Below are 21,069 nucleotides of genomic sequence, written 5' to 3'. Positions count from 1 at the left end.
GGGGAGTCTAACAGTATTTAGGTACAGAAATTGAATAATCAACAAAATGCTCTTCTCACTTTGCTTTGTCATGTTTCTAGTGCAAATATATAACAATTCTTAGATCAATACAAAAAGTTGTTTTCAGCTTCAGAAGAATAAAGTAAAAAAATTTGACTTATGTCATAAAAAACTTGGGAGATTTTGCTTAAAACATGCTAAATTATGTTCCAGTTGGGTAAATAAAATCTTGTTTTTGCTTTAAAATGTAGATATTTGGATTAATACAAACATAATCATATAAATACAGTAGCTAAATACAATTAATAAATGCAATCCTGTAGCTCATGGTTGAATTCAGACTCAACACTGCACATCTTGCGATGTGACTTGCGTATGCGTACATTGCGGTATCGATACTGAAGCGATATATTGTGCAGCCCTACTTTGATATGTTTATGTCTGCATGTGGCGATTGGAAACTTGTGACTTGTATGAAGTGCTAAGGTATAGTCAATTTAAAAGGCATTTATGTATGATTTCCACAATGGATACAACAGATGGAATCCTGCCATAGACATTAAATCAATTGTATAATACAGTGTCCCAAACTTTCCAAAAGCCCTCCTTAGCGTGATGCTAATCTGCGCTAATTGGACTAATGACGGGCCTGTTGCGATTGGTTGACTGCATTCAGCTGAGACAGAGTGAAAAGCCCAGCACGGCTTGTCAACAGTATTAAAGTAGTCATAGTGTATGTGTGAGCATACCTGCCAACACTCCTGTTTTTCCCGGCAGTCTTCCGTATCTCATACGTATATCCAGCCACAATGCATTTCAAGCATTTTGGTACGGTCCGTGAAACCCCCGGATCATCAACATTGGTATAGGATCTGATCGCAGTGGCCGCCTGAAACGCGCTTCATAGTAGTTACTAAAACCACAGTAAACAGTACCCGGTTCTCAACAGTGTTATTCAGACATCTCACCTCTGAACCTAATCCCCCCAGTCTTCCGGATTTTCAGGGACAGATGTTGGCAGGTATGTGTGTGTGAGCCCAATGCAGTTTACCACCAGCATATTGTTCTATTCTTAACCATAAGTAAAAACAGTGAGACACATACAGTATTAATCCACACTGTGGAAAAAGCTGATTTTTTTGAAACATGACTGCTGCATGTGTGTAAGAACTGCTGACGGTGGCCATAGCAATGACAAACGACAGTGGAACACATGCTCACAAACGCATTTAAATCCGTAAACAAAGCGTCGCGCGTCACGTTTTCAAAGTGGCTTTAGACGCGATATAAGAATATAAAGAGTTAACCAGATAAAGGAAAAGTGGTTACAAGTAACAAAACACAATTAAATACATAATTTGCAAGCTAGAGGAAACAAGGAGGCAACCATGGTAATGCACTTATTTAAACTTGTGAAATGGAGGAAGAAACTGATCCATGATCCACTGATCCATGTACTGATAAGTTCCTATAGAGCTTACAAATCCCACACATCAATAGTCTTTACTGATCCTTCCTTTTACGAACGGCAGATGAATCCCCCGTTGCAGGCATGTAGATTCCAGAAGCACTCGAACAGCACAAGGCTGGGCTATAATGCTGAGGTACTTTTGCAAAAATAAACCTCAGCCACTGGCTCTTCACAATTTCATCTTTGGGTAGAGAAAATGACACCAACTTTCCCTCATACTTCCAATAAAATCAATCTGAACACAGCATCTTCGTGACTTGTCTTCCTCTTTTTCTTTGCTACTGTTTGTGGGCAGGGCCGCATGTTTCCATTTTCCCTGGTGTGCGTGCGCAAAAATTGGGCGGGGCTTACGTTTTTTCAGTTTATTCATGACAGTTTGCATTTGTAAAATGCTGTTGTTATTATTATTATTAGTATTATTAGTATTATTTATTATATGTATATTTATTTTTTGTTTTGATGAAAACAAGTCTAGATTCGTCCACCTGTCGGGTTTGAGACGTGTGCATCACCATATGGGGTATAAGACTAGGATGTGTGTTTGGCTATAACTCCATTGTTTGACCACATTTCATTATTATTGTTCATTTATTTGTTTGCTGGAAATTAGAACTGAATTAGAAATAGTTTAAAAACACATCTTTGCGCTTAACAAACAAAATTAAATCTGTAAGTTAATGGATGCTTTAAGTGGAGTTTGTACAACACTATTTCCTTATCCACAAAAGGAGTAAAGTAAAGAGTAAAAGTAAAGAGTCCAAATGGAGGAGACTTGTTCTTTATCCTTGCGCTGCAGATGGTCTATTTAACTTTTCTAACTAGTGAAGCATTCAGTTTTTCCACTTACAAAGTCCGCCATGTTAATAGCAAATCCGCCATGGTATGGCGCAACTGATTCTTAAAGGGAATGGGAGATAAGACACTGATTGGTTTAATGCACGTTGTTCTCAAAACACACCCATAACTCATTAAGAAAATATGCACAACCCTGTTAGACCATGCGCCGGGGCGCAGATCATATTTTTCTGTCCTTAAAATAGCAAAAGTGGATTCGAACACACCCTTAATCATTTTTGTACCATGCGCTTTAGACTTTTCGCCTAGATCGTTAAAATAGAGCCCTACGTGTTAATCGTAGTCATTATTACTCTAAATTAACATTTATGTAACTAAAAATGTAGTTTTAAAATGTAGTTTTAAAAAATTTTTTTTTAAAGTTCTAGTAATTTGGTTCTGTTTTTATGTCTATCTTCCTTTGGTAAAGTAATTGTATAATTAAATAATTATATTGCCAGTTATTGGCAATTACTATCAAACCAGTAAATTGTACTTCCCAAAATGGTAGTACAGAATGAATCATCAGTATTTTTGGTCTGAGAAGAGAACAAATTTGACAAGCAGGCGATGTGTTTGTCGCATGTCACAACAAATCACATACATGCAATGTCATACGGTTATAGTTAATTAAGATTAATAAGTGAATGCAATCCAGCACAAGAGCATTAGAGATAATCATTCAGCCCCAACAGAAAGTCACGATTTGCCAACAATAACTGCCTGCTCTGTTTTGCCTCCAAATGCAATTTGCGAGTCCCTCAGGTTTGTTTCTTATAGCGAGAGCAAAAAGTGTCCTAACGCTTTCACTCTCGGTGAGACATTTTTATAGTGAATATGCGCTCAGCCTGGGCGATACGCTGACTTAGCATGTTTTCTTTTCTAAAAAAGCACTCTGTTTTACCCCCTTTTTTTATTTAAATGAGGTTTACGGTGTGGGAATGTGCCCAGATAGCATACAGTACACTCATCCCACAAATTCAGCCATATTGGCCCTGGCGTTCATCTTAGATTAATTAGCTTTTAACAGCTGAAAGGTGATTTATGAACCCTGCTTAAGCGTTTCCCCCACCGATATTTATCTAGCTAAGTGCCATCGTTCATTGTGAATTATTGAATCTCTCCGTCTCTATATTTCTGTTAATTTCTACCTGAATAGAAATCGCCAGCTTGCGTTTCCCGCTTTTTTTTTTTCTCCCCCCGGTACCTCGGGGGTTGGGCTGATAATAAGTTTGCAATAGCTTTGATGTTCACTGCAGCGTCAGGTGCGTCTGATCTCAGCGGTGCAGCTCGGACCAAAGCCAAAATAGTTTTATTCAAACGTCTGCCTTATTAACCCCCTCTTGTCTGATGCGCACTAGTTGGATGGTTTTAGGCTTGTGTTTTGAAGCGCTCTGTAGGTTGTCTGCAGGACGCTGTGGCGATGAAATGTTTTCTAGGCCCTGAAGCTGCTGTTGGTGTTTAAGTGTTACTTTTAGTGTTTAAGTATACAGCTTTTTATCATGCTGGGCTTTTGAACTTCAATTAGAAAGCCTTGGGCTCATCCCGCACAGAATCGGGTGTTGGTGGTGAGTGTTTTGATGGATGATGGCTCTGTTTTTCTCTCCAGTGACTGGGGAAGTCATTGAGTGAAAATGAGGCTTTGCATTACAGAATTTTGCTTAATTAACGGTTTAAAGTGGTTCGGACATTTTTTATCTACCTAAAATACAAGTTAATTCAACAGGAAACATGTGGCCAAGTATTTAACACATGAAATTAGATCATATCTAGATGCTTGTTAAATTCCCTGAGACTCTTAAAAGTGCTGTACGTAAGTTTTCAGCTCTTCTAAAGCATAAAAATACCATAATATGTTTGCAGATATTTAAAGTGGTGATCCACTACGGTATCATATTTTAAACTTTAGTTGATGTTTAATGTAGCTGTGTGAACATAATCAGCATCTCTGAATGTAAAATGCTCAAAGTTCAATGCAAAGGGAGACCTTGGTTTTTACAGATTTAGCTTAGCAAAGCCTACAATGAACAAATTTTGGGGACTACAAAAAATACTTCCGGGCCTTGTGAGATCACAAATGCACTTTTACCGTGCACACACTGCGCAGCTAAGGGGCGTGGCCAGAGGCGCTGTAATATTACAGCAGAGAAAGCTAAAATGCCTCCAAACGCTGCTATTTCCACAGAGCTTCTTCTGTTTCTGTATTTTGGCTTCCAAAGGACACAACACAAAGAGGGAAGTGCTTACAGTTCAATATTAATTATGTTCCAGAGAATTATTAAATACATAGCCAGCATGATTTGACAAAACAATTCCAAAATCTCTCCCAGTTCAGTGCTGGATTCGATAAAAATCTCCTCAAAGGAGCAGCTCCAACAAGCAGAAGCTGTGGACTCACAACCATATTATCAGTCAAACTGCTGCAAACACAAACACACTTCACTAGCACATGCAGCGTCTCTCTATGCGTGTGCAGTGTTTCTCTATAGGCAGCTTTCCCTCATTCTACATCTCAGATAATGAACTCTCAAAATATGTGAATGATTCATATTACTTACACATGCATATTCCGAATATATGTGAAAGACGTTGTGTAACGTGTTGAGTTAAAAAATACAGGAGAGCTCGCCTAACTCGTGTAGCAGCAGAAAAATAAATCAAGGCTCACACAGTTCGCGTCCCACATCTTGTGCTTTATTCTTCTGTCAGCAGTGTCACTGTGTATTACTGAACAATAACTTAATCCGAGCATCAGAGAAAAAAAAAACAAAACATCAGTCCCGTGCACATGTGCTTTTTTTACACTTGTCTACAGACTGTTGACACACACATACACGCACACACAAAGGCGCTCTCTCAAAGGAGCCGCACCCCATTTTCACTCATTACAGACACTTGTCAGATGATATTTTAGAGAACAGGCATGAGGTTGACTGACCGTTTACACAGCACAAAAGCACATGCTTGTACGGGCGTGACGTGGAGCCGATCCAAGAATCACAGCACATTATGACACATGACCAATCAGAGTCACATGAGGGTGGAACTAGGAAATATATCAGTTGTCTGAAAACAATGCTGAAGTTATGCTCTTAAAGGCTCTCAAAGCATGTGTCCGAGTCCACATGAGGTGTTTATTAAATAGCAAATAATATAAATATTATGAGCGTAAACCTTATGTGAGAAGGTTACATTGTAACCCCATGTCCTAACAGCATGCTACGTGACGAGATTTGCTGTGATAAGAAATTTGGCTAATTTGGAAATTCGAAAGAAGTTTAAATGCAGCCATTCAGAAGCAAAGAATTGTGCACTTGCTGCCCCCAACAAAACGGGAAGGTTTATACTCTAATTAATACATATTAAACCTCTTCAACATTATTAAATGTACATGCTGAATCACTAATATTTGTAACACTAGTCACAGTTTTAAAGTTCAATTTCAAACGGTTTATTTATTTTCAGGTTCTGAGGTGAACTATCTGCTGCTGCTTTCAGTAGTATGGCAGTAAACCCATTATTAGCATTTAACATATAATAAAGCACATGAGGTGTACCTGGGGTGAACATTGTCATAGTTTTCTGTTATTTAGCCGCAATAAATAGAAGTAATTTCTAAAATCAAAATTTCTCCTTTTAATATAAAAATCATTCCTTCTATCACTTGCCGTTCCTTTTATTTAGAATACAGTTTAAATCAGCCCTCAATCAGCTTTTAGGCTCGACAGTCAGGCACACTGCTGTTGGTGTCGTCAATCTGGCAACCTGCGCTTGCGTATGTTTTGAACCAGGTGTGCAATACCTAGTTCAACCACTGGGTGTGAAACTTGCATACTGCTCCTTTAAAGCAAACTTCTTTTTTTTGTTCTACATTGCATCCTGATGTTGTCCACTCTGTTCTGAGTGGCATTTAGATAAATATGTAATTTAATTGTTGGATGTTTTGACCTCAAAAACAAAACAAGCTACAGTTTTCAATTTAAGTTGTTTTTTCCAAGCAATCAAGCAATTGCATTTTTGTACATGATGTGACACTTAGACATTCAAACACACATTCATGTATAAACAACAGTTTTGTTGTCTATAGTCTTTTTGTTGATAAAACAGTACTCTCTGTATTTAATAATCATGCAGAGAAAAATAGCACTGAAAATGTGTGGACAAAGCTATTTTTGTGCCTGACTCTACTGAAAATTTTACACGAGTGAGTGACAAATGAATCACGCAACATAGTTTACTAACATTCGCACTCCTCAAATTACAGGTATTTGCTCCATTATTTAACGCCAACAAAGCATGTCTTAAATGTTCCGCTTCAAATGGCAGCAGTTGTTGTTGCACAGACAGTTATAAAATATCTCACAAAAATACAGTTAGATATGGCTTCTTGTAAGTAAAGGTAAAAAGGCGTTCAAGCTGAGCGCATAGGTGCTGTCCATTTCTCAAATCTTTCACATGTAAAAGGTTTTGTCCTTGTCTTTTTGGCACATGTATTATACCTGTCTGTTTTGTGAATATGCCTTTTTTGGCCAAGTAAAACCATAGCTGCTTTTATTAAATGACTACAATGATTTATAAAGCTATCTACACTGTAAAAATTCATGGTTGCACCGATACAAAACAATTATAGTTATTTTTTTTTATTATTATATTTTATTTTTTACTAATTTAAATGGATTGAAAATAAAACAAATCAGTTCTCCCCAAAACATCTCAAGAATTGTGTTGTTTCAGCTCATTTTAAACAAGGAGCAAAATTTGTAGTGTACTTTGTACAGTATGTAAATATACTTAGACATCATGGGTATTGATTATTGTCTTGGCACCCTCACATATTTGTCTAGCCACCCTTATAACCCTGCATATTATTGGGTCATAGTAGATCACCCGCATCTTATGAGCATCAGCTCTGCTAATTTGCCACCACGCTAATTTGCGATGCACTTATTCCGTTGTTTAATATTCAAATGAGATATAAATTAAGCATTGTCTGTAAATCATCCACAGAAATTTCTCTTTTGCAATTATCCTTTTGCTAAATCTGACCTAATATTGTTGAATATGTAACACAGTATTAACTTGTTTGTTGAAGTGTTGCATAAAATCATATCCTGCAGCCTCACTCTTGTAATATTGAAGTCATTGCTTGTGTTATATCGGTTATATCACATGAATCATACAACTCGTTCAAGGGCATTTTTTTGCCAAAGTAGTTTGAATTCTGCAGAAAATATTAGGCACAAAGAGAGCATCATGTTCTCCTTCCTTCTGCAGTGCCCAAGGACCCGAACCCTCACTGGCGCAGGGTTGCGTGGAGTCATGACTGCGCTCTGCTGGCGTATGCCGACAGCACCGGCACGGTCCGAGTCTTTGACCTGATGGGCAGCGAACTCTTCATTATACCACCGGTATGTCACTCACAGCGTCCTTCAGCATTTCTCACCTGCTGTCACTCTCTCTGTCTCTGTCACTCATCCTCTCTGTTGACATTGATTCCACTTTCAGCGCTCAGTCCAACTTTTTTTTCTTTTTTTGTGTGCACAATAAGAGCACTCTCTTCTCTTTCAGTATAAGTGCCAACTATAATGATGGGCTCCTAATGACTGAATTTCAGGCTTGTGTGCATTGCCCTCTGGCTTTCTGCTCGGCTTGGCTCTTCTCTCATTCTCTGTATCTTTAGACCGGATAGGCCTGACCCTCTCAAGAGGGGGCTTTCCCACTCCGTTGCTCAAGCAAGGAACACATTTTCTGGTTCCCTTCAGCTCTAAGCCCCCTGATGCCCTTGAAGGACATTTTCAGAAGAGTTTCTTTATCAGAAAGCGAGCTCTCTTGCCCCTTTACCACTTTTCGAATTCCCCCCTCTGTGTTTCTTTTGATTGCGCTGCTGGTGAGGTCTCAGTCAGTCTGTCTCCGACTCTTTCTCTGTTTTTTTTTTCATCCTCCTCCGCATAACTCTGCAGTCTTCCATCTCTCTGTCAGAAACTATTAGTTTAGTCTCACAAGATGGCCTTTCTCCATCCCGCAGCCTCACAGTGTAATGACCTGTATGACTCTATATATTTTTTGTCACTTTCTAACTCTACTTGTATCTCTACCTTGTCTGTTTGATGTCTTTTCTTTTTTTTGTCTGTCTCTGCAGGCCATGAGCTTCCCTGGAGATTTCAGCTATGCAGCAGCAGGTCTGATGTTTTTGGAGTACACGGGCAGTGCCCAGTGGTCAGCCGAGCTGCTAGTCATCACCTACAGCGGGCAGCTCAAGAGTTACCTGGTCAGGTACATGGAGCATGATTGGCATTTTTTACTAGGAAAACAGGAAAGATTCCCCCCCTAAAAAAGCTTTCATAACCTAAAATAAAATGTAATCTGAGCGAAAACAATAATTATTTACTCTGCCACAAACTACAGTGCTCAGCATATTTGAGTACACCCTATTTGAATATGAATATGAATAATTTTTGAATATTGAATGAATATTGAATATTTTTGTCCATTTCTCAGTGAATATAGGCAATGTATTTTGGTGTATTTCATCAAAACTGATTTATTAAAACCGACATATTTGGTAAACTGATATTTTATCAAAATAATGCAAAAATAAAATTACAACCTACAAAATTTCTACACAATTTTTACTTGTTTTGCTTCTCTTGATTTTTCCTCTCTTAAAAATTTGTATTCAATATTTTTCTATAACGCAAATATTTGGGTGTACTAGATTTTGAGCCATTATTACAAGTTATTTTGTTAGATAAGCTCCAGATTTGGCTTCAGTACTGACTAATCTAATGTATATGCACAAATGTAATATTGTATAGCTTCCTACTAAAAATATGAATTTAAAAGATAGATTTGTGAGGGGTGTACTTATATATGCTGAGCACTGTATGTTTTAATCGACACGCTTTAGGATATTGCAGGAAAAAGAACTTACTCTTACTCCCAGGGCAGGAAAAATTACTGGATGGAAATGTAAAGAGAAACGTAATTTTGAAAATGTAAAAATGTAAAAAACATATAATAAACTTATGCTTAATTGCGTTTCATCACTTGTTTAAGTGATAAAAAAAAAGAAATGTGCATAAGCTATGATGGACTTTGCCTTAGCAGCTGATGTTATTGGCACCTATTCATAAACTCTAAGCTCCCACAATAATATGCAGCAGTAAGCCTTGTCTAACATTATGAATTGATGCTGCAAAATGTTGTACAAAACCACAGTTACAATTTGCTGGATTATATTATACGGTTTTAGAATATTTATTAATGTTGTAGGCCCTAATAGTTATTATTAGATGTAGAATTTTTATTACAGCTCATTTTCATTCATTAATTTTCCTTTGGCTTAGTCCCTTTATTCATCACTGGTCACCACAGCAGAATGAACAGTCAACATATTCATCATATGTTTTACACAGCGGATGCTCTTCCAGCTGCAACCCAGTACTGGGAAACATCCATACACACTCATTCACTAGAGGCAATTTAGTTTATTCAATTCACCTATAGCGCATGTCTTTGGACTGTGGGGGAAACTGAAGCACCCCAAGAAAGCCCTCGTGAACATGGGGAGAACATGCAAACTCCACACAGAAATGCCACTGGCTCAGCCGGGACTTGAACCAGCAATCTTCTTGTTGTGATGCGACAGAGCTATCCACTGAGCCACCTTGTCACCTGATAATCAACCAGTCTTTTTTTATTTATTTATTTTTTTTACATTTATTTATTGGCAATTCATATGATCAGATAACTGCTAATGTCACAGTGCATTGTCACACAATTTTTCATCCCTCCAAATGTCATCCAGTTGCATCTTGACAGATTTTATTGGTTGCATAAGTTAAAAACTTTAAGGTAGGTTAAACATTAATTTTAATGTCTCAAGCTGAAAATGCAAAAAATAAAAATGTAGCTTTATTTCTGTCATGTGTTTTTGATGGGTAGATCTTGCCTTACAACAAGGCCAAGGTAGTCTTGGACTTCAAAATGTTGGTGACCACTGATATAAAATAACAGCATACTTGAGTAGTACTTTTAAAACGCATGTTATGATCTTATAAAATGTGTTTAAAAATTATCTGAAATCAAGTAATCAACAAAATAAATGGCTGTTTAGTAATAAATTCATTAAATAATGTAATGAATGAATGAATGAGGAAATATGTACCACAAGCATAGCCCTAACACTTTCATTACACTAGCAAGATTTTTACTGCAGTGTTCGACTGATGAACACTGCAAACAAAAATGGCAAGGATATTTGCCAATATCCTAAGCTAAAATCTGAATGGCTTGGTTTATTTCTTTATCCTGCTATTAAAGTCATAAAGTTGCAGTGGAAGCTTGTCTTTGCGCCAGTAGACAAGGGTTTGGCAATGGGAGGATAAAACAGCATTAATCCTTCTCTCTCCGTGTGTTATGGGATATAAGATGGTACAGTATTTGCCTTGTAATACATGAATCAAATTCATAAAGATATTGGAACAAGACCACCAGAGAAGATTGTGATGATTCAGATGCTCGCAGAACATAATTCCCTCTGACTCCATCAAGGCTAGATATTCTTGCAACTAAACCCAAAAAGTCTGAGTCTTCTGTTTATCTCTGAACTGAGGGGGGGAGGCTTAGCTTTGAGTATTAATCAAATTGCCTGCAGTTTCCAATTTGTAATTCTTTGTTTAGTCAGCTTCAAGTTTTCAAAAGTTTCCATCGTCTGTTTGCGAGAGAAATGGCAGATGAAAAAAAAAAATCAGCTTTATTCTCCTCAAAAAACTCTGCTCTAGGCTTTGAAGCCCCGAAGAAAGCTCTTGCTCATTATTATGTGGAAGCAATTGCAGTTGTTTTACTTTGAGGAAGTTTTCAAAGTCATTTAGAAATGTTGTACTAACGTTGCACTAAATGGTTCTTTCAAGAGCATTTTTGACATAAAGCTCCTTAAAAGAATCACAAAACTCATTTAATTTACTTTGAACTGTATTTGCCCTTCACTCTCTGAAACCCTTCAAAGTGTCCATTCTTATCAAGACCGCTAAATAGCATCCCGCTTTAATTGTTTTTTGCTGAATGAGCTATAATAGATTATTAAAACTCTGGACAACATAAGGATGGTCTGATGGCCATATATAAGGTTTAAACAATTGTTACATTTCATATATTAATAAATGTTTCTTCCTGACACAATGCAAGTATGCTAAAAATGAGAAATTTTTTTTTGGCAGAGGTAAAACTGATTTATTTATGTTTTTAACACAACATTTTCATAGTTTCGTAATATCTGCATACTTTGCATATTAATTGTAAAATTATTTGTATGTCATAATATTAGGCTGATATGATTAATATTATTAATGATAAATGCAATGAATTATCAAAATGAATAATATTTACGCTGCAAAGGCAGCACAGAAACCAAAGCTGAAATGGCTTAAATTCACAAAATTGTATATTTTCACAGATCGTTAAACAGGCCACCTTAAAGGTTCAAGACACCCTGGAGTACTTTAAAAATTTTTTTTTTAACAGATTTGTGTGTGTTGAGCATCAGTTAAGACGACGTTAGCATCTGGCAGCTTTAATTGTGGGGGAAACTGGATAAGTTAGAGTTTTTGTCAGCTAATTTCATCTTCCGGTTTAAAATAATTTTTGGGGCGGGATCAAATTTGATAACATAGCGCGAATCTGTTAATGGAGTGATGACGTGTCGGTTTCTCATTATTATTCATAGCTGAGTTTTCTTATCCTATGAGAAGACCCTGCTTCTTACTTATTCATGAGAGCACGTGCTTTCTGAGGACAAGGCAGACCTGCCAAGCTGTGAGACCCAGTGACATGGTCCCTTTAACTCAGTACAAGGGCTGCAATTAGAAAAAAAAAATACATTGCAATTTTTTTTTTTCAGCGATATACATTACAAAATGAAATATATTTCACCAGATTAATTGAATAAGTCTTTTTGTGAAGAATTCACTATTTCAGAATGTTTGGGGTGATTTTATAGTGGAGTGCATAAACTATCAACTAGATTTCTTGGGGTAAAAAAAAACATACAAATGAGAAAATTTTTTTTTCATATTTGTCTGGTAAGACTTAAAAGCAGTTGGACACGTTTTAAAAATAATTTTATGTAAAATGACACTTGGCAGGCTTCAATATAAAATGTGATTGTTTTTTGTTGAAGCAACAAATGCTATTGTTTATTATGCCTGAATGCTTTGAACTCGATGTGTTTAACGGAAATAATAGTTAATAGTGAATAGTTCAACTTTGCTATTAATCTACAATAGCCATACTTGACGTTGCAGATCCAGCAATATGACTATTGCTGATGTGCACATTGCAATATCGTAGCTGAAACGATATGTTGTGCAGCCCTACTCAGTACTGTAGTTGTTTTTTTATTGATTTATTAACTTTTAAGATCAACATTGATAAAAAAATGACTAGTAAAATGGTTTTATTTATTTGTTTTATTTGTTAAACCTTATTTCTAGCTGATTATTCTCTTCAAGTGTCTTGAATCACAGGCTTTGTTTCCATTTCTTGGTAAAAATATATATATATTATGCTGAAACATTGATTTTCTGCTTCTGTTTTTCCCCTCAGTGTTGGAACCAATCAGGGATTTCAAGAGAATCACACCTTCAGTTTCTCTGCCCACTATTCCAATGGCATTACCACAGCTATATATCATCCTGGCCACAGGTGAGATGCCAGAGTCACAGAAGGGGTGGGGGGGGTCTGATTTTTATGGGTTTTTGCTGTAAAAAGCACAGAGCTAACCCTTAGACAACATTCTTACAGAGCATCTGGTAAGAATCAAAACTGAAATTCTCTTTGCCTGGAGTTGTAGGGAGGCCTTATTGATTTTTAAGAAAACGATTGATGTGACATTAGTCACCACATGGGGGCAGTGTTTATGTAGTGTGTAAAGGGATGTGAGTGTGTGTGTGTGTGTGTGTGTCTGCCTTTGTTTATATTTGCTGTTCACATGTGTAGTGTAGATCAGATTAGATCCCTTTCCTGTTTCATCAGCCCCTCGTGGACCACTTCATCCTCCTAAGTGGGCTGTGTGTGCATGTACTGGTTTAGCTGTACTATTCTCCCTTACATAGTGAAATACCATGACAACCCACTAGAGAGGTTCAAGGGGGATTTTACATCAGAAAAAAACATGTTTTTCTTTGTATCTAATGTTTGGCATGTTTTTGTGATGGTTAAGTTTATGGGTGTGTATATATAGCCTCAACGTGATAAAAACAATGGAAGTCTATGCAAAGTCCTGACTAAGATTTTTAAACAAATGTTTGTGATTTGTGTTTGTGTGCTGATGTGTCTCTACGTTCCTCAGGCTGCTGCTGGTGGGAGGTTGTGAGTCTGGAGATAGTGATGTGTCCAGGGCGAGCCAATGCGGGATCACAGCATGGAGAGTGTTGTCTGGGTTGCCTTACTATAAACAAGTCACTAGTTATGAGGATGACATCAGTGCGGTGAGTTTTTCCATACTCGTGTCTGGGAGAAATGAACAATTCACAAAAAAAGACAACATTCTTGGCCATTTCAAGTTTCTGGTTATTGAATTTGATCATTGATCTAGTTACTAACTGCAGTGGAGCTGAGTTCAATTTCCATGGTGTTTGGTGTTGTGGTTTATGCAAATGCTAGGGTGATTCCAACATTTTCCCAGACTTACAAATGATTTAGGCCCAATTCCATTTTTGTTTTTCATATTTACATTTGATTTCATATTCATATATGTAAACACAAGAAAGCAACATTAATGCTATTCTGAACACCGTAAAAAGCTACAGGGTTCATATGGTTATGAAAAACCTGGAAAAGTCATGGCATTTTGACATGGAATTTTCCAGGCCTGGAAAAGTCATGGAAATTAGGTAAACAAATATCTGTATACTTGAATTAGGGCTACGCAATATTGGAAAATTCTGACATTATATCCTGCGATGTGACTATTGCGGATGCACACATTGCGATAATGATGCTAAAACGATATATTATGCAACTCTAACTTGAATATAGGTTAGTTGTCTACTTCTTTTCTGTCCTCGGCCAAAAACTTGCTCTCACATTGTTAGTGCTCTGTAAGCATCATCACAATCAATTTTACATAGATATAAAAACAAATTAGATTGTTGCGTGTTCTATGATATGCTCTAATAAATTTGAACGTCATTGTTTTTCTTATTATTTACCATGTACATGTAGACATTACATGAAACATTACGTCATGAAAATGTACTTGAAAGTTCTGGACAAGTCTTGGAAACGTCATGGAGACAACGTCATGTGTATGAACCCTAAAGCTAATTCCCAGCCACTAGACTTTTCTGATGGTATTTGAGTGTCATTGAGTAACAGATTTGAAAATATGTTGTGGGACTACTATACAGTGGTTATTATTATTATTATTATTATTATTATTATATTATTATTATTATTATTATTATATTATTATTATGGATTATAGATTACCTCTTGGTTTCTAGGGTGGTCCAGGAAAATCTAAGTGTCAAGGGTTATCTAGCATTTTCATAAGGCTAAGGGGTAGAATTGGGATTATGCCGTACTGTATAGCTGACTGTGGTATTGTTAACCTAGTAACGAACAATAAACAAGTCAAGCATAACGGAGCCACATTGGTGTAATGTTGCTTCATCAGTGTTTATTCGGCAATGCGTTTCCATTTTCATCATTCGCATTAACATGCATGGTTTCACATTAAAAAAATGTGTGAAAACATATCCAGCGAGCATAAAAACATTTGCGAAGAGATTTTTATTTTAATTTGCCATCCCAAAAACATTTCTCATGCTAATTTTTTTAAATAATTTTTTTTATTTTATACATTTTTTTTCAGATGCACATTAACACAGGGTGATGAAAACCCAGCTAGTAACTCTTAGTAAACTCTGAGATACTTGAACATGGAATTCATAATGATATGGTTGTTAAGATGATTGTTTTAATGTGTTGCTTTTGTGTTTTTATATGCATTCACTCCCATGTTTAGGTCTTTAAACTATTTTCGTGTTGTTAACTAAAATCTATTGTCATTTTGTTGAGCCAATTCATCTACTAGAGTCTTGGGCCTATATAGATATTCAATCAATGTTGAAATGTAGATGCACAGTCAACATCCTCTCAGAGTGATCACAGACTGTGTTTGACTGTTCCAATATGGTCGACAGCTTGCATATGTCAGTCAACAGAAATGGTGTCTAATGAGGTGTAGATGTACAGTACGTTTGTCTATGATTGACTGGATTTTTCTGATTGGATTATAGACTAGATCAGGGGTGTCAAACTCAGAAGGTTTGCAGCTCTGCAAAGTTTAGTTCCAGCCCTGTGTTGAAGTATCTATCTGTAGGTATCAAATAAGGCTAAAGCACTCAATGAGTTTGATCAGGTGCGTTTAATTGGCGTTGTAACTAAACTGTGCAGAATTGAGGACTTCCAGGAACTCAGTTTGACACTTGTGGACTAGATGATCAAGGTGGATTAAAATGTGCTGCTTAATGTGATTCAAATGCGCTTGCAAAGACATTGCTATGACATTCTTAGTATGTCCACAGGACTATTTATAAGGCACAAGTTTGAGCATGCAGAATTTGCCTCAATCAAATCTTCTGCATTTGGTGTGATCCCAGCTGTGTTGGCCAATCAGAATTGAGAAAACAGCCCCCACATCTAATAATCAGACATTGATTGAAGATTACTAAAAACATTTTTTTTTTCCAATGAATTAGCTTACATGGATTCATTGTTCAATTTCAGACTAAAGGCTCATACACATGGGGTGCTTTTCGTTTGCGTTTATCGTCAGTGTTTTTCGAGATATTTTTCCGGGTTCAAACCCAAGCGAATTTCACTGGCGTTGAGCAGAAGAGTATGCAAAATCACTCCTTGATGTTAGATGGCGCTACACAACTTTAAGCTTCTGACACCTGCTTGTAACACAGAAGAAGACAGAAATTTGACACGCTTGTTGTTATGGATGGTTCAAGTTGCAGCTCCAGCTCTAGCGATGAAGAAATTATTATTGTTCATCACTGCAATAAGCAGCTCCACGTACATATCGCCTCTGGGCATCTTCTTCAATGTGCGCTCGCATTGACAGTTTTGTGCTTAAGCGCCTCTAATTGCGGTTTACTGTAACCAAAGAGCTTAGAATGACCAATAGGCGACACTCAATAGAACTATCTATTACAACAGCAGTGCCCTAGCAACAGCCCCGCGATTCCGCCATTTGGAGTGAAGGCAATCGGCCGTCCATTGGATTTTATTGCTGTTGCGCATTGCAAGCAGCTGCTTTTTTATTTATTTATTTATTTTAAAAGCTCATTAAAGCTGACGATACAACCTGAAAGACGACAATACAACACTTACTATCACAATCATTAGCACTTTTAATAGTTTATTTTACAGACTTATAATATGCTGTTGTTCTATTGGAATTTTCATTCCAAAATGGCCTGCCGCGTGAACAAAAGGCCCAATCTGATTGGTGGTGAAGGTTTTGACAGTGGTGCGTCAAAACAAAAAAAATGAGACGAGGCGTTACTTAAAAATGACGCTTTTACGCCTGCCGTTTTGCGAGTTGGTGTGCACGATGCACATTGGCGCCCTTTATTTAGTCACGAGGTGTTAAACGTTGAAGGAAAACGTGAGCAAAAAGCGTCTCTGTGTGCACGGGCCTTTACAATGTGCGCTAGCAAAATAAACATTGCATATTTTGATCTCACACAGTCTTTATGGTGTTATTCTGAGATCTAGATTGTTGCTATATGTTTGCTATGTGTTCTGGGTGGTTGTTAGGGTGATGCTTGCTCACCTGTTTTGACATTCTGGTCCTGTTGTAGTGCTTGGGTTAGTGCTTCAATGCAAGTTTAATAATTTCTCACCCTTTATTTTTGCCACCAGTAGAAAATCGAAAGTTTAATCATTTTGAAAACTATTAGCACACCTTGCCTCTATAAATCTATACCTCCGACAATGTTCAATGCTTGCTTTTTGTATTGGATTTTGTAAGAAGGAACCTAACTCTCTAGTAGCTTTTGCATTTTTATGGGCTAAGAAACAGAGATATCGCAAGCAGTAGAGACTGCACTGCACTGCTGCTCAGAATACACAATTGCGCTCTCACGTCACTGTATTTCACAAATCTGAAACCACCGGCTCATTGCTGCTTTTCTGAGGTTGTAAAGGTTTTATGTATTGAGCTCTGGAAACTGCATTGTAGGCTTAATAAGAGCTTTAGTACTGAGACTTCTAGCTGTTTCCTCACACAGTACGAGTCCGTGGTGTGACTTTTTTATGCACTTAGTTATGAGAAATGCGTAGAATGCTTTTACTGAATTGATGGTACCCATTTTGATGTTCTTCTTGTTTATTTATTATAAATTTTTTTTATTTAGGTATTTTGCTCTTGGCTGGATGTAGTGTTATTGAAGAGGTGTGAGAGATCATGGTCTGCATTCAGTTTGAAAACTCGCCATGATCTCCACACACATTTGAAATACATTGCAGAGAGAGCTGTAAAAGACTAAAATTCTTTTGTAAAGCATTACTTTTCATTACTTGCATGAATGTCTAGCATTTATTTTGTTTATAGACTTGGCATAACAACATGTCATTTGGTTTTTAGCTGAGTCCAAGCTGGTGATTAGCTGTGAGTTGGAGTGCGTATTGGCAAAAAATAAGATGCCTAAATGAATGATTAATTGAATAATTCGTTCAACTTATTTGTTCAAAATGGCTGATTCATTTATAAATTAAGTTGATTGTCATTATACATTGTATGCGTGAAGTTCCAGAAATGTCTGCTTGATTTGAAGTATTTTTGGTAACGCTTTACTTTAAGTGGTGTTCATAAGTCTCTTTAAACCTTTATAATGTTAACATGACACATCTTAAATGTGAATAAGATTTTATCCATGATTATGACAATTGTCATTATGGGCTCTATTTTAATCTAGGCGCAGTTTAAAGTGCATTGCGCAAAAGCATTAAGAGCATGTGCGAATCCACTTTGCTTTTTTAAGGACAGAAAAATACGCTATTCTCTTAATGTGATTATGGGTATAAACCAATCAGAGTCTCATCTCCCATTCCCTTTAAGAGTCAGTTGCATTCACGCCAATGGCGCATTTGCTATTTGCTTGTCAGGACTTTGTAAGTGGAAAAACTGAATGCTTCACTAGTGAGAAAACAGTTCAATCAGAGCATCTGCAGCTCGAGGATAAAGACTGAGCCTCCTCCATTCAGCCTCTTTACTTTCTCTTTCTCTCATCTGTGGAGTAAGGAAACGATGTTGTAAGCACTCCACTGAAGACATCCATTATCCTACATAATTAATTTTGTTTGTTAGGTGCAAAGATTTGTCTAAATTCAGTTCTAATTGCCATAAAACGAATAAATGAACAATAATAACAAAGTGTGGTTAAAAAACTGAGTTCTATCCAAACACAGGTCCTATGCCCCATATGGTCCAAAACCTGACAGGTGGACAAATCTTAGATTGTTTTTAATAAAACAAATATAAATATGCATATAATAAATAATACTGCTAATAATGATAATACAGAAATGAACACAGAGATGAAGGCATGCAGGCAGTGGATTTTTAATTTATGTAGAAAATAATCATTTTTGTAACATTTTAATCCTTTAATTCTTTTTCATTTGTAAAGATATTTGTGTATTGCTGTACATCCTGTGTCGATTAAGCAATGTGTAAGTGTTTAAGGCACACAACTAATGGGCTCTGCGCTGGACTTTAGACCTGCTTCCAGTTTTTAGTTTCTCAAAATAACAAATGAACCAACAATACGCCTCAACACACCTCTTTTATAGTCCGACACACCCATGAGTCCACAAAGCAGTGCAAATGGATTTGCTATTTAAACAACGTGGTGCAAATCGGGAAAATTACTGTGCGCTGGTCTGAAAATAGCAACACATCGCACCAAACACACTGTATTTGTCATTAAAATGTCTCATTAAAAGTGTCATTTCTCTGTCAAATTTTTTTAAGAGTTTCATCAATATTAATTGACATTTATGACAAATGCAGCATGTTTATGACAGATTTATGACAGGTTTTGTTGTCTTGGTAATGCCAAGTTACATGATAACTATTACACACTTGATTAAATAGTATGACTAATAGTATAACTGGTAGCTGGCTTGTTCCTAGTTCTTGGTGATGTAGTCTAACATTAACTTATTAGGAGGCATGAGTCAAAATATAACCATTTTTGTATGCAAAAGCATCTGACAAATTTATTATGGAAATTATGACTCATCATCTACTTTTGTTTTTTCTTTTTTTAAATTTAGTCTCAGAGACGAGGATTCTTCAAGATGCCCAGCTTTCGACTTTTCTCCAGACATAACAGTGAACAGGTGAATCACTTTGGTGATGTTTTTGGTGATTTTTCTTTGTTTCTTTTTTTGTCATGTCTCTCTGTGCCAGCATGACGGCATCGAAAAGCTAAAGCTCAATTTCATTCTTCTAAGAACTCTGAATAAACAGTGTAATGCCTAATTGAACGTGTATGTTTATTCAGGATGGCGTGTTCAGAATGAGTCTGTCTCCTGATGGCACCATTCTGGCTGTGATCCACTTCTCTGGCAGTCTCAGTCTCTGGGATATTCCATCATTCAAACTGAGAGGCAGCTGGAAACAAGAGGAGCAAGTAATAAAATCTGTGTGTGTGTGTTTGTGAGAGAGAGTGTGTTTATGTTTGTGTGTTCCATTTCAGAGACCTAAAACTGAAGTATTTTCCTGCGCTATTATTTTTTCATCGATTGGATAGCAAAGATAAGGTTTCACATACACTCTGCTTACCTGCCATTGGTCAAGCAATCAGATAAATAGCCCCACCCTCAAACTCAGACCATTGGTTGAGTCAGTGTTGCTGTGCAGGGCTGGTCGGGTTCTTAAATAAAATGGTCTTTTAAAATCACCGCAATGTTTACACTTTGCAGGGCAATCACTGTGCGTCGGCTGGCCTATGGTTGTCCCTATAGCTGTCTCTGCATATTAACATCACCAGGAAATAAATTTTTACATTGCATATTTTTATGCAGCTTTGCAGTTGTTAATAATAAATGGAAATGATTTATCTATTCACATTACTTTGTAGAAATCTTCAATCAAAAACATTAAATAATCCATCCTCTTCTGAGGTATTTCACTGTTACATGGGACTGCATCAGGTAACCAATAGCAATAAAACAAAAATTCAATCGTCCGTCTATCTAAATAACAAAACATGTTTGTTTTCAGACAAGTTTATTTTTCATTTTTGGACAACACAATACCAACCTGGAAATCAATATTTGGAGAAATAACCTTGATTTTTCAGCCACAACAAATGAAAACGTTTGTTATTCTCACTTCTTTTTCTGAAAAAAAAATAAATAAATAAAAGGAAAAAAATCCAAAAGAAAATATTTTTGTCTGACATTTACTAAAAAATGACTCTTGGTGGTTATTTAAACTACTTTTTAAAAAATAAGTTGAAATGACACAATTGTTAATTTTTTTTTTTTGTGAGGGACAACTTGTTTGTTTTATGTTCCATCCCCTTAAATTTGTAAAAATGATTAAGATAAAGGAGTTGTGTGGAACCCAGTAGGGCTAGGCGGTACAGCAGAAAAAATTATCATGATATAGTGTTTCATACTATTTGGTATAGATAATTATTGAATTTTTTTTTTTTTTTACAATCCATTAAGGAATA

At 36.6% G+C, this 21,069-nt stretch overlaps 1 protein-coding gene across 1 annotated transcript in view; it reads left to right on the top strand.

Moving 5' to 3' along the window:
- nbas (NBAS subunit of NRZ tethering complex) overlaps positions 1-21,069 on the top strand; it is a 350,427-nt gene that overhangs the window by 10,969 nt on the left and 318,389 nt on the right. The window contains 6 exon segments of the mRNA XM_056480954.1: positions 7,580-7,713; positions 8,445-8,578; positions 12,908-13,006; positions 13,653-13,791; positions 19,661-19,726; positions 19,891-20,019. Of these exon segments, the coding sequence (XP_056336929.1) occupies positions 7,580-7,713; positions 8,445-8,578; positions 12,908-13,006; positions 13,653-13,791; positions 19,661-19,726; positions 19,891-20,019 (701 nt within the window).

Source organism: Danio aesculapii, chromosome 20 (genome assembly GCF_903798145.1).
Source record: "Danio aesculapii chromosome 20, fDanAes4.1, whole genome shotgun sequence".
Lineage (NCBI taxonomy): Eukaryota > Metazoa > Chordata > Actinopteri > Cypriniformes > Danionidae > Danio > Danio aesculapii.
This window is presented reverse-complemented; position numbering and strand designations above follow the sequence as displayed.